Here is a 19,194-nt window from a genome sequence, read left to right as displayed (position 1 = left end):
CCGTACATTCACTCTAATGGATTCTAATGGTAGTGATGTTTTTATCTCCGACCAAGTCTATAGGCAGGGTGCAAATTCAGGGGTCAAATCTAATATGCCTCAGTAAACTAAATGTATATTTTGAATTAAATTATTAATTAAACTTCTTTAAGTTGAAGTATTATTGAGTGTATTCTGACCTACACTAACCTCTGATTATGGCTTTGGATAAAAGCATCTCCTAAATTACTAAATGTTATAGGGGTGGTTAAACGTATGTTTAAATTATTTATTCATTTAATTCATTTAATTATCAGAGCAAACTATTTCCTAATGGTTTAAAGAGCTATTTCTTAACAGTAAACATAAACATTATTATCATAAACATAAGCATTTATAATTATTGTGCACTTGTCCTCATCCTCAGGGCGATGATCATATGTATCAGCCGAGCCCAACGGATTCCAGGTTTTTCCGCTCGTGGATCAGCACTGAAGACATGACCGGTGTGGTGGATGCAGAGGAGTATCTGCTGCCCAGCAAGAGAATCTTCAGCCAGAGCCAGCAGACTGAGCCACAGCATCACTGCTCCCCTGTCAGCACAACATCAGCATTCATTCTGTTATCAACACAAATACACTGCATTAGACATCTGCATTCATACTGCTGTGCTGTGTGTTGTTTTCAGGATGACTATACGAACGGTGAGATGCTACGCTACATTACAGACCCCACGCAGAAAGACCTCATGCTGCCAGGTAGTAATACAACCTTAATACAACTCTTAATACAACCTTAAATATGAGGTATGAAGCAACTTACATTTTTTGCTTGTAATTTGCTTAGATTTTTTTATCTGCATTTAATAATAATAATAATGTTTCAAAACTTTATTTAAAGCATTTCACATTAAGAACAAACCTCAAAAAAATAAAATAAATAAAAAATAATAATACTGATAAAGACATATACATTTAAAAATAATAATAAAATCCACATAACTAAACCAATACAATGCAATTACACATAATGTATATGAAAATATGCAAACAAACATTTACAAATATTTCCATTAACCATTTATACATGCACATATTTAAAAAAGAGAATAACAATAATAATAATGTTGTTAATTTTTTTTACATTTACTACTATTAGCTTCAAAGAGGTTTTATTGAACTGACCAGAGTAAATAATATTAGATTTTCCTATATATACCGTTAAAGCATTTACTGATATTTGAAAATGAGTTTTTATTTTTATATCTTTATTTTTAGTTCAGTTTTAATATTGTAAATATTGTTTTGTTTTAATATTTCTATATAATGTTTAATATTCATTTCTATTTTAGTAACAATAGATGATGAAACATAAAAATGTACATTTAACCATTCTAGTCTATTATTAATAATAATAATAATAATAATAATAATAATAATAATAAATTATAAATAATTTGTGTAACTTATTATTTTTTTGCCTTTAAATACTATTTGTGGATACAAATATCAGATGGCAACAAATCATTATGTTGCCATATGTAGGTTATTGTGTTGAAATTTGGGGGATTTCATATAAATTACTTTACGATTCCTTTGTACAGTTCAAAATAAGTCATTAGACTGATTAATTGTGGGGTCTTTGTAGCATACAAATCCTTTACTTTTTAAATTGAAGATACTTAAATTCAATGTTTTGGTTAAATTCAAACCAGCACAATTTATGTTTAAAGCTAGTAATACATTACTTCCAAAATGCATATAAAAGTATTTGGAGAAAGACAAGGGGGGTATAATCTGAGAAAAACAAAATTTAGGAGGTTTAAAACAAGGACAATTTTAAAAGTTTGTGTATGTGTGAAATTAAGGAACAGTCTAGAACAGATTCTCAAAAAATATCAGGATATTAATTAATTTTAAAAGTTGTATAAATATATATTATTAAAGGAATATAATGATAAAGGTGATTGAAAAAAAATAACATGAGTAAGGTATGATGAAACTTCAATTAATGGCTATTTGCAGTGCTATGTATTTTTTTGGGTCTATGGTATAAAATGTAAGATATAATATGTCAAAGATGCCAAAAGGGTAAAACATGTCTCATGTAAAGCTCATATGTCTCATGTAAAAACAAGACATAAGCAAAAGAAGAAAAAGCTTGTGCTTCATCCCGCTCTATTTCGACCATGAGGAGATGTATTTTGTTCAAAGAATTGTTTTGTGTATGATTTTTCTGTTTGAATTGAATCAATCAATCAAATCAAATAAAAAAACTGAAGTAAAATGAAATATATATATTTTTAATATATATTTTGAATGATTTAGATTTATTCAAATCCTTTTCTTATAACTGCATTTTTCTCCTTAAATAAAAATAATAGACTTTAGCATCAATTAAATTTGCTTCTTCTAATCTTCTACAGAGTACATGAACCAAGACATAACCACAAGCAATACGATAAACCCAATCTACGATGGTCCGTCCCACAAACAGACAGAGAACGGCTACATAGACACATACAGCTGCACTAATAAACCCGAGGGCCCGGAGTACCTGAACACCTCCTGTGCGACTCTCCCGCGCTCCCCGTGTGCCAACCTGGATAACCCAGACTACCAGCAGAGCTTCATGCCCACAGACGGGCTCTTTCTGCCCACCGCTGAGAACCTGCACTACTTGGGGCTCAGCAACACCATCCAGACTCCCATACGCTAAAGAAACAGGATTAAGATATGAATTGCACTACTTGAACTTTTGAGAGTCACACAGTACGTTTACATGGACAACAACAATACAATATTCACTCAATTAAGGCAAGATTCCGTCTAAGAGTTTTTAATTATTTTAATATCAGTTAAAGTCATACTTGAGGCAAACGTAAATCGAATTAAGATACAGTTGAAGTCAGAATTATTAGCTCTTAGTACATAATATTTTACAAGATACTAGTATTCAGCTTAAAGTGCCATTTAAAAGCCTTAACTAGGTTAATTAGGCAGGTTAGGGTAATTAGGCAAGTCATTGTATAACGATGGTTTGTTCTTTAGACCAGTGGTTCTCAAAGTGGGGGTCGAGACCCCCCGAGGGGTCGCGGGCAATGAAGGGGGGTCGCCTGGTGATTTCCAAAAATCTATTTATTTTTATTAAACCATAAGAATTAACATATTTTATCCATAACTATACTGAAAATAGAAATAGTGGTTTATAGTTACTTTATACTATATAGTTACTATAGTAGCTTATAGTTACTAGTTCTATTGGATTGCGACCCCTGGGGTAATTACATTATAGTAAAGGCAGCAATAGCGTCAGATGCATTTTGATTTTATAACATCAGGTTATACTTTCTGGCACATTTAAAGCACTGACACAAATTTAAATGGTGCGTCTGCGTCATTGCATGCAAGGTTTCTGTATTTATAACCACCTCAGAGGATATTGGGGGTCGCGAGTCACTGGCATTGTTATTTTGGGGGTCGCGGGCTGAAAAGTTTGAGAACCCCTGCTCTAGACAATCAAAACAAATAATTTTGACCTTAAAATGTTTTTTTTTTTATTAAAAACTGCTTTTATTCTAGCTGAAAAAAAACAAATAAGACCTACTGCAGAAGAAAAAATATTATAGGAAATACTGTGAAAATTTTCTTGCTCTGTTAAACATCATTTGGGAAATATTTTAAAAAGAAATCAAAAAATTCACAAGAGAGGAGTAATTTTGACATAAACTGTATTTACTATTACAGTATTCGTATTCATGGTCACTACAGTATGTTTACATGGACAACAATAACTCAGATTAAGAATCTACCATTTAAACAGAGACTTTTTATTATCTTAATCACGTTGATTATTCCTCTTTTAGTCGCATCATTTGATTGCATCCTATGATTTTTTTTTTTGTTGCAATTTTGCAATTACATTTTTGATGTTAGAGATGTAACGAAATTCTAACCAGACAATCATCAGAAAAATATTTCAACAAAACCCAGAAAATCATTTGATTAGTCAAACCATACGAACAAAAGGTGCTTCCAAAATCACATACAATATAAAAAAATAACATGCGAGCAAAGTAGTATATCTAAATTCATAGTATTCGAAAAACGGTAGACGAGAAGTATCCAACATAGGCTCATTCTGAAAATGTAGCCCTATATACATTTCTGGAGATTGCGAATTATGTAGCCAGAGGAACATATGGCTGCGTTTCATCTTTAAAACGAATGATAAGGGGTGGTGATGCCGTTCCTTTTCGCGCTTACCAGTTGACCGCTTAGTTCGTGCGGACAGCTTTTCTGCTATTACTAGTTTGTCCTGTGGCTCGCCGCAAACGTCAAGAATTAAAGACGCAGAGCTGAGTTGAGCGTGATGACAGGGTTTGAGTTCGGTGACGAATGGTTCCAGAAAGCAGATAAGGCAAAAACAAAAGCCAAAAATGAAAACAAACAAGTAAATAAAAGGATGAGAATGTGGTCAAATCTGAAAACTGTATTGACCTTATTCTTTAATGCTTGTTTTTGCGATTGTTGTAGACCGGGGGTGTCCAAACTTGGTCCTGGAGGGCCAGTGTCCTGCATAGTTTAGCTCCAACTTTCTTCAACACGCTTGCCTGGAAGTTTTAGTATACTAAAGCTGCGGTCACACTGGGCTTTTCCTCCCATAGACTTCCATGCATACGCACGCAAATGCGTCAGACCGGAAACGAAGGGTTATGCGTCAAGTTTCGCAGGTCGCTGCGGTGCAGAGTTCAAGTTTAGTGAAAATCGCATCACAAAATCGCATCACTTGACTGCATGAGACCAACCGAGGATCAAAACATGACCTCTCTGGACAGAAATGTAAAACATGGAGCAATCGCTCGCTTTTTTAATGCCTAATCATCTATAAGCTGATTCAGGTGCGTTTCATTGGGGCTGGAACTAAAATGTACAGGACACCGGCCCTCCAGGACTGAGTTTGAGCACCCCTGTTGTAGACCTTTCATTTCAGTTGCCTATGGGAGAAATGGCTAGGAATAATAAACCGCAGAAAATGGTCAAACTGCTTGCTCTACAAACAAGTGTGTTCATGAATATGCAGACAAAGTAAAATAATATAATTAGAAAATATCGGTTTGCATCATCAAGCAGCATAACAAAATCGTTTTTAACATCTAAAAATGAATGGAAGTGAATGGGACCGGAAGTATCGCGCCATAACGATTCAAATTAAATTATAAAATGAAAATAAAAAAAATGTATGACGACATGTAAACTTTTTATTTATTGTTTAAGACCATGTCAGAATTAAATGCTATATTCATGACAAACTTAAACGTCTTAACAACACCAACTGTGATATGCCATTAATCAATCCATAACATGTAAAACTGGAACATCAAAGTGTTAACATCATGTAAAACCTCAATAATAATCTTGCCTTATTCAGAATAAGGTGAATAATGATATCTGATGTCCATGTAAACGTACTCACTGATGACACGTTTGTATCGCAGCTACTTGAGGAACTGTGAGGACGGATATGCTTGAAGATGACTGCCGTAACTTGTTTTTGTGGTCGTGAGCTTTTACACTGTGAGTAATGTGTTGAATGTCAAGCTAGAGCACATTTTAGTGTTCCTTTCTAATATGTGTGTGTGTGTGTGTGTGTGTGTGTGTGTGTGTGTGTGTGTAATGGTGCTTCCAATTAATGTTTCTTGTTTGACGTAGCTTAATTTATTGAACCAAAATCGTAACTTAGTTTAGATTTTAATAGTTGTGTTATTAAACCGTGGCCATTTATATTGTTATTTAGTCGTACAGCCTTTTTATAATAACTTATTGTTGGTTGTTTAGAAATGTTACCATAAAATGGCACCTACAAACCTCTTTTTTTTACCATTTTTAAGTTTGGAGTCAGTATGATTATAATTATAATAAGAAAAAACTATTGTTTTTAGAACATCAGTGCACATTAAAGGTCCAGTGAAGTTAAAATAATCTAAAATTTAGTATTTTAGATTCGTATTTTATTCTTCGAAGATACCTATAAGCTAGTGTGCCCCAAAACTGACAAAATTTGCGTTCAGAAGATATAAAACTGATATAAACATGTAAAGCTTTTAGTTTGTCACATCCGCTTAAATGGATCAACGTTTTTTTTTTCCACGTCAGCTCATAATTCAGTTTCTCATCAAATCTTGACCAATCAAATGCTCAACAGTATGTGACATGCCCCGCCCCCTTCAAGACGCACTTGATATTACCACTCTCACTGGCAGAGCTGTAAGAAAACTAAACACTATGGGTGTGTTTTAAAGGGGAGGAGCTACTCTGTGTCCAGCCCTTTTTTGTTTTTCAGTGGAGATTACGTCAAACACCGAATTAAAAAAATGCACATTTCAAAGCACTTCACAGGGCCTTTAAACTGATAAAAAGCAACAGTGAACATAACTATAATGTTACAAAATATTACTATTTGCATTTATTTGTAAAATGTTCGAAATTCGAACCCAAATGTTTTCAATATTGATGATAAACGTTTTTCATGCCACACTAAAGCCTAGATGAGCATGAGAAAGTATATTTTTAAATAAAACAAACATTTTAACTGTTAAAAACAAACAACTTTTAAACTGTGTAAAAAAAAACTAAAATGACATTTCGATTGCATCTCACGATTTAAATTTTGATTAATTTTGTTTACGGAAAGTTTACACGAAACGCAAAATTCTTAACGCTTTACTAGTCCAGTGTTTCCCAATTCTGTTCCTGAAGGCATACCAACAATACACATTTTCAACCTCTCCCTAATCAAACACACCTGAATCAACTCACCAGAACATCAGAAGAGACTCCAAAACCTGAAATGAATGGGTCAGATTAGGGAGACATCCAAAATATGCACTGTTAGTGTGTCTCCAGGAACAGGGTTGAGAAATGCTGTATTAGTCAAACTAATGATCTGATGCATTGTGCCACAATGCATGATTGTCAATTGCACGAAGAGGCTCTGATTTGCCACCGATTGGCTTTTGTCAGCGATTCCTGTCAGCAAGCAAAAATCTGGGCTAAAATCGTGCGGAGTGAACTCGACATAAGCAAGCAAGGTGTATTACAACCTGCACAGTGTCACCTAGTAGTCAGATATGTAAAATAGCTTAAAGTTAAAGTCTCTTTAAGCTTAAATTTTTATTTTGTACTATAAACAGCTACATGTTATGCATTGATACTAGACATGTCTCTTCAGCACTAGCACCTAAAGGTACTCAAGTTTCCTTGTGGTCAAAAATAATATTTAATATAATCTCCTATATAGTCATTCTGTTTTCCACCAAATTAGACTGGCAAATCGTCACAGATATCCAGTTAAATTTTTGCCAACAATGCATCTGAGGCTTAAAGCTGCGGTCAGACTGCACTTTTCGCCTCATAGACTTGGCACGGGGCAGACTGGAAACGCACGCTTGTCTGACAAGTTTCGCAAGTTACTACATTCAAAAGGTTAAGTTGCATAAACTCCGACCTGCGCAATCGCATCATGTGATTACGTGAGACCAATAGATGATCAAAACATGATCTCTCTGTACAGAAATGTAAAATATGCAGCGATTATGGACAGAATAAATATGGAAAGAATTTCACATGCTCAAAATCTAGTGCGACTGCACCATTACTTTGCAATACTAAAAAAAATACTGACTCCAAACTTCTCCACCTCCCACATTTAGATGAGATTGACAACAGCACCACCTATTGGTTAAAAGTAATACATCTATAAATCCTATCACTAGTGAATTTGATCAGCCGTTTTGTCTGAAATAGTCTAGAAACGTCTTTAATTGTTCAATATTACAACTGACATTTTTACCTCTTCCGCGCTTGCCGCTTGGTTGCTCCTTGCAGCTTTATTTCTGGACGAAACAGAGTAAACAGGCAAAAATGTGGCACAGATATTACATTTAGGATACTGATTGGATTATGAAAAGTGGGTGATACTGTACGTACCAGAGTTAGGTGGCTGGAAGAATAAGGTTTGAATGACTGAAAAGAACAAGTGTTGGCTGAAAATCAAAGCGGTTTTTAAGGCAGAGACAGAGTTAATGAAAGATTACAAAAGCAGGCACATGTTTGTTTGCAAAAAATCATACAGATGATTTGTAGAATGTACATTTAAAAAAAAAAACATTTTTGTAATGATGCAAAAGTGCAGTTACTGAAATAATTTGACGATTATTAACAGTAAAAACTTTTGTATATAAAGCAATGTGCACTCACAAGCAACAGTGAAGATTACTATTAGAATTACTACAAAACATTACTAATTAATTTTATTTGTTTTACTTTCGTATACTCAACATCGATGGTAATAAATATTTCTTCACTGTAAACGGTTAGGAAAAAATGTTAGGTCTACATTTATGTCTACAGTTTGTACACAAACACAGAACCTATTACCCTTGTGCACTGTCCAAATGTACTACCCTTTTGTTATGATCGGGATGAAAACATCCACTGAATTAAACTGCTGTAAATATGCATCAGATTAACAAATAGATTTTATTTTTTTTTTTGCATAAATCTGTTCATCATCCTCAGTCCTGATCAAGACTACTAAATTGTTTAGGAAATTAAAGGATTTTAACTCTTTGGGCCCTATCATACACCTGACGCAATGTGGCGCAAGGCGTGACGCAATAGTAGTTTGCTAGTTTCACCTTGGCGTAAGAGTCATTTTGATGTTTTGCAGCACACTGTTTAAATAGCAAATGCATTAGCGCTCATATGTGCGCCCATAGGCGTTTTGGTCTAAAGAGGAAGGCGTTCTGAGGTGCATTGCTGGCGCGTTGCTATTTTGAGGAACTATAATAGATTTTTCAATAGACCAGAACAAACCCGGTCTAAAGTCCAGCGCAGAGCGTGTTAGTCGTGCGCCTCGCCTACACACTGCTTAATACACACAAGATGTAGAGCAATACGCAAATATCTTTACATAAGAAAAATAATTAAAATATTAAGGATGTATATAGGATATAATAAGGATATATATAGGATATAAATATAAAGGAATAAAATATTACAAAACATCGTTTCTAGGCTACATAAATATAAAAACCACTGCCTTCATGCCTTCTTCATCTCGGGGGGGTGGCTTCAGTTTATTCGTGACAATTTGCTTTTGTATAATGTTATTATTATTAGCAGTATTATTTATTATATGCATATTTATATTTGTTTTATTAAAAACAAGCTTAGATTTGCCCACCTGTCAGGTTTCAGACCATATGGGGCACAGCATGTGTATTAGGATATAACTCATGTTTTTGAGCACACTTCGTTATTATTGTTCATTTATTTGTTTGCTCGAAATTAGAACTGAAGAAATATTTTTGAAACAAATATTTGCGCTTAACAAACTAAATTAATTATTTATAGCCTAATTGATGTCTGTTGGTACGAGGTTTCTCTATCCATGAGAGCGAAAGTGAAAGTTAATAATTTATCTCTCATTCTCGTGCTGTAGATGCTCTGTTTAACCGTTTTCTTGCTAGAGAAACGCTCAGTTTTTCCACTTACAAAGTCGTCATGTAAATTGCAAACGCGCATGACGCGACGCAACTGACTCTTAAAAGAGAATGGAAGATGAGACTCTGATTGGTTTATTCTCAAAACACACCTATAACTCATTAAGAAAATAAGCTCAACCCTTTTAGATCATGCGCCACGGCGCAAAGCGGATCCTTATATTAGCAAAAGTTGATTCTGACACACTCTGAAAGCGTTTGCGCCCTGCGCTTTGCGCATGGACTGTCAAAATAGAGCCCTTTAATTGCCACAATCACAAATGATGTCACTGATTTGGTGAAAAACCAACAAAATGGCGTATTTTTTATATAAAAGTGATTGTGGACGGGACTTTTTTAACCTTTCATCACAGTCTTGGACATGTGAACAATTATTAACAACATTGGCTTTGATGCATTGCTAGATTTTCATTTTATTTCCTTAATTTACTGTTGGTGGCTGTTTTTACCTCATTGACTTCCATTATAATCACATTTGATGGTGCATAAATACACAATCTTTGTTTTTATTTACTCCATGTAGTTCTGAGAGTTGAGATACATATTTAGATTTTCTCAGACACGTCAAGATATGTGAGTAAAGGTCACTCTCACACACTCAAACACATATATACACACACTTCAATTTGCTGTTATACTCCATAAAATCCAGAAACTAAGCTTCTTTTGGTCTCACTTTATTTTGATGGTCAGTTTGTTAAATTCTCATTACATTATAAGTAGACTGATATGTTGGGGTTAGTTTGGGTTGACATGTACTTGCAAAGTTTCTTATAGTCAGTTAAATGTCTGTTTAGCAGCAGTATCAAGAGATATTAAGCAGACATTCTACTAATACTCAAATGGACCATCAAATTAAAGTGTTATCCTTTTTTTTGCACAGGTCTATCTAAAGCATTAATGGTGCCAACTGATGATCAACAGTACAAATGACAAATTTCACCTCCTCCCAACAGGGAAAACCACCAACAATCAAAAATACATGATTATATGGTGTCATGTTTTTTTTTTATCAAAAAAAAATGTGGTTATAACAGATGTAAATAGTTTAAAAACAGCCACCAACAGTAAATTAGGGAGAAAAAAAATAAATAAATCAAAAGCAATGCAGCAAAGGTAATGTTGTTCCACATGTTCAATAAAAAAAATCCAGTCCACAATTACTTTTAACATTAAAAACATTTTTTTTCCACCAAATTAGTAACATCATTTATGAATTTGGCAATTAAAGAGTTAAAATACAGTATTTTTCTAAGCAATTTAGTAGTTTTGATCAGGACTGAGGTTGATTAACAGATTTCCGCAAATAAAAATTGAATAAATTTTTTGATCCGATGCAGTTTTACAACAGTTTAATTTATTGGATGTTTTCATCCCGAACATAACAAAAGGGTCATCTGTCCAGAGTGTATCGTTGAGTTTTTTTTTTTTTTTTGAAAGCATTTTCTCAAAGTATGTATCAAAATGAGATTGGTGACCAAAAATCATTATGCTAGCTGAAACACAGAAAAGGTTATGCCCAAATTAAGACTCCAAATCAGCCCAGAGTGGATGAAAACATCCCCAAGAGTACATTAGGGTTAACCTAGACTGCATTTAATTCATTTTTCAACTGACCGTTCATATTTGGTTTTAATAATTTAAGAACCAGGCCTCACAAATAAAACATGTTACATTAACTTAAAGAAATGCAAGGGCCCTAAAAAGCTTTTTTGAAGTTAAAAACCTTTTTTTATCCTGCCAAACTGCTGAGTTAAACTGTTTTCTGTGCAAAAAAGTGTGCACTTTTCAGAAAAAAAAGGCCATTACAACATTTTAACTCGACAGGATATCATCAATATTAAATGATGTTACTTCAAATTTGTTGGCCTCAAGTGCTACATTATAAACAGCAGGAAATGGTGCCAAATACTGCTGAATATGTTCAGAAAGAAGTCTTAAATTGAACTTTAACTGTGAAACCTGCTCAACTTCAAACCTCTGCATCATTTTAGCATGTAAATGTACTTCATCCTTATGAAATCTTCATTATGCACCTGTGAATTCCAGGAATTTAGCACCATCACAATTTGTATGGACTCTTTGTTACATTGCAGTGTTATTAAATTGTGTTTAAAAGACGTGTGGGAGGATTACTTTTACAGTATGCCAGAGGAAGTGTTTCCTTAAATGCAATGGGAACTTACGGGAAGTGCAGATAAGCATCTGACAGACAGTCCCAAAGATGTGTGGGTGGAAAAGCTAGATCATTTTTTTATGGATAACCTTCATGCCAAAAAGGCTGAACCTAAAAAAAAAAATGACTGTCCGGACTTGTTCTGGCTGCTTAGTATGTTTGGAAAGCTCCAAGTGTACATACCACAGAAAAGTACTTTCAAATGAATAGTGTACATACTAGAAAAAAATCATCTGACAGCAGTGGTGTAAAGTAACGAATTACAATTACCCAAACTACAGTAATTGCCTAGTTTTGCTTATAAAGTACTTTGAAAAATGTGTACATTCTTAGTGATGCATCTGTACTTTTAAGTGCTATTTTCCTTCAACCTTCAGTCATTAAACGTCCTGCTGTATTTAAGTTTTTGACTCTTCTAAAGCATAAAAATACCTTAATATGTTTGATGATATTTAAGAAACATGCCAAGTGAACACTCTTGTTTATCTGAAAAACAATGCTGAAGTCAGCTATTCTGCTTTGAAAATGTGAGTTACATGCCAGAACACTGTCTTTGTTTTGGTCTTTAACCCGCCCAATGCCAGTTTAGCCAATTATATTTTAGCACCTTGATGGAAAACAACATATTTCAATTATTCAGTAAGTCATAAAGGCTCTCTAATCATGTGTCCGTGACAGAAATTCGACTTTCGGTGGACAGTAGCAGACTCCGAAATAAGTCGGTTACATTGTAACCCCGTGATCCAACAACACGCTACGTGATAAGCAATTTGGCTGTTTGCACCTGACGATACATGACAGAAATTGGAATACAGCCATTTAGAAGCACGGAATAGTGCACTCACTGCACTCCAACAAAATGGTTAGATTTTTGATCTATTTAATACATATTAAACCTCGTTATCATTAAATGTAGATGCTGAATCACTGATATGTGTTGGCTTGCACTGAGTCACAGTTTTAAAGTTTAATTTCATATGGTTTATTATATCTGAGGTGAACTATCTGCTGCTGCTTTCAGTAATATCGCAATAACTGTCACGTAAAATGACATTCAAATGCACATTATTAGAATTTAGCACATAAGGTGTACCTGAGGTGATCACTGTCAGTTTATCCTGTTGTTCAGCTTCTAAAATACACATTTCAGCCACTGGTTAGGACAAAAACTCCCCTTTAATAAGGAAATTATTTCTTCTATCGCGTGCTGTTGCTTTTATTTACAACATGACTTAGATCAGCTTTTAGACTCAAGAGTCAGGCACAATCCTGTTAATGTGGTCAATCTGGCAACCTGCGCTTGCATGTGTGTTGATCCAGGAGTGCAAAACCTAGTACAACCACCGGGTGTCCAACTAACATACTGCACCTTTAAATGATATACGTTTATTTCATCTTGTCCATGGTGATTGGCTGAGTAGAATAATCTCCCATTCTATCGAAATACACAGAGAAATCTCATGAGACAGATTGACCTCTTGCTTTATAAATGCAGCAAACAAAATAAACTTTAGTTTGAATGATTTATTTGTATCAAATTGAAGTTAAGTTGATCCCTTGTTTTTTTGTGTGTAGTAGTGAGGAATCTGATTTCAGACATGACATGAAGAGGAGAGAAGCCTGGAAAAAGCCTCATTTGACTTGATTTGCAAGAGATTCAAAGCAGCGGTTCAGAAAATGCACATATACAGTAGAAGTCAAAATTATTGGCCCTCCTGTGTATTTTGATTTTCTTTTTTAATTATTTCCCAAATTATGTTTAACAGAGCATTTTCCACAGTATTTCCAATAATATTTTTTCTTCCAGAAAAAGTCTTTTATTTTGGCTAAAAGTTTAGAATTTTTTGAAAACAGTTTTAAGGTCAATATTATTAGCCCCCTTAAGCAATATTTTTTTGCAATTGTCTACAGAACAAACCATCGTTATACAATAACTTACCTAATTAACCTAGTTAAGACTTTAAATGTCCCTGTAAGCTGAATACTAGCGTCTGGAAAAATATCTAGTAAAATATTCAGGCATGTGATCAGCCGAGGACAAAAAACAAAGAAGACGAGCCACTAACTATGTTAGTTTTTTGTGTCCACAGAATAAAACTTTCCCTGTAATTTAGTCGGCTCTTTATTTCAAAGTGATGAATAAACTAGTCAGTCAACAACCTGAACTGTAAAAATATTAAGTCCAGTTGAATTTATAAGGCCTTATATACTTTAAAGGTTCACGAAACCCTCGAGTACTTTTGTAACAGATTTTGATGTTAACAGATGTTAACAGATTTGTGTGTATTGAGCATCAGTTAGGACAAAGTTAGAAGCTGTCAGCTTTAATTGTGGGAAAAACTGGATAATTTTGAGCTTTTGTCAGCTAATTTCAGCTTCCGGGTTTAAAATGATTTTTCAGACGGATCAAAATCGGATCAAAATGACGCGTCAGTTTCTCATTATTATTCATAGCGGAGATTTCTTATCCTATGAGAAGAGCCGGCTTCTTAATTATTCATGACTGCACCTGCTTTCTGAAGGCGAGACACAGACCTGCCAAGCTGTGACACCCAATGTTGATGACTGGGTGAGACCGTGTACACGGACCCACGGCACACAGTATTTAGCTGTTCATGAACTGTCGATTGTGTTTTCATGATCCACGGGGTTCGTTGCATGTTTTTCCCCGTGATGCTGTCAGGACCGATACAGCAAAGCTGTTTGAGTGCAGCAAGTGTTTTTGTCGGAAGAGCAGTACGAGAATTGGAGAATGGTGGACTTTGTCCTTTATCAGTGGGGTTCGTTCACGTTTAGACACATCGCCGTGCTGCTGTGTTTGCCTAAATCCTCCAGATTACCAACAGGGCTAATGGTTAAAATAGACAGAGCAAGAGACCTGCTGCACTGAGTCTGCATTCAGACCCGGGAATTGAGGGAGAAGTCCTCATTTATAGTGTTTATATGAACACGATTATCTTTATAATAATATAAATTGTGGTTATCTGTATATGAAATTACAAATAACAAATGTAGCAGGACATTAAATTACTGTTTATTTCTTTGCACTTTAACTTTGCAAACTATAAAATCATGCGTCTCCTTATGGTTTGTGTCTCATTTTGTAAGCCGACTGACAACAGTTGTTTACCCCTCCTTCTCCCTTGCTGGCCACGCCCACTTCTGCCTCTGCTCGCAGAGCTCCACGCCCATTATCATGCATTTTTTTTTTTAATTCTGAGGTAGATCTGAACTGAAAGTGGGGGGTGTCATCATGACCCTTTAACATTCCACCCTGACAAAAATCATACATCGCTAATAAAAGTTTATCACTTTCACTTTCCTTCGGCTTAGTCAATTTTTTAATAGTTTTAATTAATTATAAAATATTTTTTGATTAATTTGTAATAGCATCTAAACTTGTGACACTTTCAGGAATCAAATATGAGGTGCTAGGCTGTAGCACTGAATTAATGAAAACATAAGGACAGATGACTTGCAGAGAATAATAACAAATGTGCATCCTGCAGCTGTATTTATAATGTACACACTCGTGACATGCAAATGTGAGTGCGGAAAAAGTGCACAGCCGCACACACACTCAAAGTGATTTCATAACCTTGCATATAGTCAGTGGCTTTGTCACATTATAGCACTACAAGTATAATTTGGTTATATACACAATAGCTGAGGTAGGTCTACAAATACATCCTTGAAAGACGTCAGGAAGGAAGCAGGTTGTCTGCTTTGAGGATGATGGATATCACATCCCTGAATATTATGTAATGTCATGATGGAAAAGATAAAAGTAATCAGTTATTAGAAATGAGTTATTAAAACTATTATGTTTAGAAATGTGTTTAGAAAATCTTCTCTCTGTTAAACAGAAATTGGGGGATAAAATATACAGGGGGGCTAATAATTCTACTGTACATACACACCATAGCATCCGTGTAAAACACATTAATATTCTGTCCTGTATAAAATCCCACTAAGCAAATAATAAACAATAATACTCACTATTAACATATTTATTATCATACACCATTTAAAAGCTAGAATTTGTTGTTAAATATATACATGATCCACACTAAGTTGAACACTGATGCGTTACTGCTTTACCCATCTGTAGCTCAGCAAACATGCATGAAGAAGATGGTAAAGAAGTCTCTGTTACGACGAGGCTTCTCTAGTGTTGTGAGCTTCATATGGCTGTTTTTTTACTTGGTTTGTCAACGCAATACTGTTTCCTCCTGAAAAACCTGTTCTCCAGCTGTGCTTGGGCTCCTTCAGGCTGTGGTTGGCTTCATCACGGCGGATTCTCCAAACACTTGCTTAAAGTAGCTGACGTGCTCCTCACAGTGCTCACCTGCAACAAGAAGATGATGTCACAGAAGGTCCACTCACGTATCCACCACTTTTAACATTGCAAAATTGTGTTATTTTATATTCGGTTAAAAAAAATGAAGCATTTATAATGCGCTTTACTACATTGGCATTAAATATGTTCAGAAAACTATTCACATTTGCCATCTTTTTCCTTTTTTGAACATCACAATTAGTTGCTTGATGTTTTTGCTTCTCTTGGAAAGACCAAAAAAATGTTTGCTATTAGTATTGGTACAAGCGGTAATCCTAAATTTTCCAGAAAATAGATGCACCAGATATTAATAATCACATTTTATAAAATTTCATCCAGAAACAATTTAAAACAATCTATCTGTAGCCATACAAATGATGTACTACACAAATAAACACTATGGGTGTGCGATATTTACCCAAAAGAAATCAAAATGTTTTCCAAGATTTTTAAAATAACAGAAATTATGGTTTTGCTGAGTGTGTTGGACAAACATTAGTCAAACATTAGTCATCAGCTATGTTTCCATCCACCTATTTTCATGCGCATTTTGGATATGCACATAAAAAACGATTGACGGAAACGGCATGATGCGCATCAATTTAAAAAATGAGCATAAAAACGTATGTGCATAACTGCGTAGGATAAACATTTTTTTATTCGATAAGAAAAAAAAAGCACATAAACTACAATGGAAACACTTTTACCGAACAAATTCCAGTATGCACAGTAAAAAAGGTCATGGGATTTTGTTATAAGAGATCATGTGATGAACAAGCACGCTGAGCCCATTGTAAAACATCTGAAATGCCCTACTAAAATGGCTTAACCACTTCAGTAGTGGTGTTATTACATTATTAATTACCTACAGGATATATCTTATGCCTTCAAACGCATTCATTGCCTGTCAGCATTTGTCTTCTGAAGTGAAAGTCAATTAATGAAAAAAAAAAAAAAGCTTCACGCAGCTTCTCCTAAATTCCGTTTACACTGTTGATATTTAGCGCCAGTTAATCAGAAAGTGACGATTTTGTTCTCTTTGACTCGGTGGATGGAAACGCTGCTTTATTCGCACGTCTTTTATGCGATATTCCAGTTTTGTGCATAAATTTAATTCGCATTTTTGGATGGAAACATAGCTAGTGGCAACAAGTCCCTATCTTCAAGATAGATTCATTGAATCTTAATTTTTTCAAATGATTCATTCAAAGCAGCTGATTCATTCAGAAATAAAGCAAGCGACTGACTTTATAAATGGATCATAAATCATTATATACCATATAAATCATTGACAACTCATTCAAAAACAGATTCTATACTATACTTTAATTGATTCAATGATTTAGTTTCTCTTTCATTTGGCAACTATCTGCACACATTTTTCGCTTGCACACATGTCACATCACATTTTAGATGATAAAATAATGGTTTTATATAACAGGAAATACAGTTTATATTCAGAGAATCCCAGGAATGTGAAAAGTGTCTATTACACACATGAATCCTCCATCAAAACCACCCACCTGGGTTGAAACCAGGATTACCACGCAACCGCATGTTCCTCGTCTCGAAGAAGCGGAAGATGGTGTAGAACAACATGGTGTCATTAGTTTGTCGTGCCGCGTCCAGAAACTTTCGCGCAGATGCGTTATCATGGCCACCGACGCTACGAATGAAACGCAGAGCACCCAAAACCTGCTGCTTGGACAGAAGAACCTCCACGATCTCATCATTAGCGGTGGAAAGCCTCTAGAAAACACACAAATAAACACACGTTAAACACTTGGTACCTTAAGAGGGTCCTGTTTTGGTTTTTGCATTTCAGTTTTCTTTAATGTATAATGTTGCTTCAACAAGTTTACTGTAGCAGGAGCTATTGATAACATCAACATTAGCTACAGTGGGGTAATAAGTATTAAACACGTCACCACTTTTCTCAGAAAACATATTTCTAAAGGGGCTGTTGACTTGAAATTTTCACCAGATGTTGGTATCAACAAAAGAAATCCATATATGAAAGGAAAACAAAACTAATTAGTTTACAAATGAAGTTATGCATGATAAAATGAAATGATACAGGGAAAATGTATTGAACACATGAAGAAAGGGAGGTTTAGAAAGGCAGTGAAGGTCCAGACAGCAGCTGAAATCTCTCAGTAGTTCTTCAGCAACCCTCTGCTTTTCAATATTGTAAATAAATATTTGCTGCTTCAGTCCAACATCTACATTAGCAGGATGATGAGGATCAAACCAGAGTGGAGTGGAAGACCAGGATCCAAAACACAGCTAAGGCAACTTTCATATTATTAAGAATAGAAACACTTTAAATTATTTTAGGCCCGTAGCCAGGTGGGGTCCTCACTGAAAAAGGTCCAGAATTGTTCCAACATGAGCTTATTTGTTCTTATGTGTGATTTTCACTGCTATGCCATCATAAATATTGAAATAACCCATCCAAATAGGCTTTAAGACCAAGCAGAATCCTCTGTCTATTCAGCTAATCAAAGGTTTTGGCCAATGCAATTATTTTTCATGTGTTCAAAATCCTGTGCAAGAAAACACACAATTTGACGTAAGTGAAGTCTTCTTTCACTACTGTATTGTTTTTAAATGGAGAAAACATTTACAAGTAACATTTTTTCTACATCTTGGACCTTATTCTTGAAACAAAATGACTAATAAAAAGGTGTGAAGCACCAAAAGCGGCCCAAATTTAAGTGTATTTGAATACTAGTTTGGCTAATGTGATCTATAAATTTTTAAGTGTACTAGAGAGACAAAAAAGTGGTGAAAATAATGCTTAAAATGTCACTAAAATGCAGCATTTTAATCTCACAATTGAAAAAAATGAGACTAATAACTGCAAAAAGGTCCACTTTCTGAGAAAAAAGAACCACCGCTTTCACTAGGCTGGCTACATGTCTGTATATACACTTCTCTGCATTGGTTTTTCGTACCTTGAGCATGTCCAGAGAAAGCTGGTAAGCAGGTGGATACGTGCTTTCCAGAGAAAGCAGCAGACAGGCCTTGAAACACAGAAAAAGTCCAATATTTCAAAAGTATGTGATCGTTTCAAATAAAAACTTTATAGGCTTCCAAACTAGAGGTGCACATCACGCTCATGGGGTTTTGAAG

General features: G+C 34.9%; 2 protein-coding genes across 3 annotated transcripts in view; one reads left to right on the top strand and one right to left on the bottom strand.

Moving 5' to 3' along the window:
• The window catches only part of LOC101884366 (melanoma receptor tyrosine-protein kinase-like), a 66,319-nt gene extending 57,806 nt beyond the window's left edge, over nt 1-8,513 (top strand). Inside the window, exons 25-28 of one of the 2 annotated variants that reach the window (XR_015524289.1) lie at nt 407-574; nt 668-737; nt 2,405-4,510; nt 4,915-8,513. Coding sequence is in view for 1 of the 2 variants with exons in the window: in NM_001442559.1 (NP_001429488.1) it covers nt 407-574; nt 668-737; nt 2,405-2,697 (531 nt within the window). In the remaining variant the exon portion in view is untranslated. 2 annotated transcript variants of the gene reach the window in all.
• Nucleotides 8,514-15,715: 7,202 nt separating this feature from the next.
• Nucleotides 15,716-19,194, bottom strand: part of rmc1 (regulator of MON1-CCZ1) — a 20,450-nt gene continuing 16,971 nt past the window's right edge. Inside the window, exons 18-20 of the mRNA NM_001362546.2 lie at nt 19,017-19,085; nt 17,583-17,808; nt 15,716-16,068 (exon numbers count right to left, since the gene is read on the bottom strand). Of these exons, the coding sequence (NP_001349475.1) occupies nt 15,989-16,068; nt 17,583-17,808; nt 19,017-19,085 (375 nt within the window). The 3' untranslated portion in view covers nt 15,716-15,988. The remainder of the gene's footprint in view (nt 16,069-17,582; nt 17,809-19,016; nt 19,086-19,194) is intronic.

This window comes from Danio rerio, chromosome 24 (genome assembly GCF_052040795.2).
Source record: "Danio rerio strain M-AB ecotype USA chromosome 24, GRCz13ab, whole genome shotgun sequence".
Lineage (NCBI taxonomy): Eukaryota > Metazoa > Chordata > Actinopteri > Cypriniformes > Danionidae > Danio > Danio rerio.
This window is presented reverse-complemented; position numbering and strand designations above follow the sequence as displayed.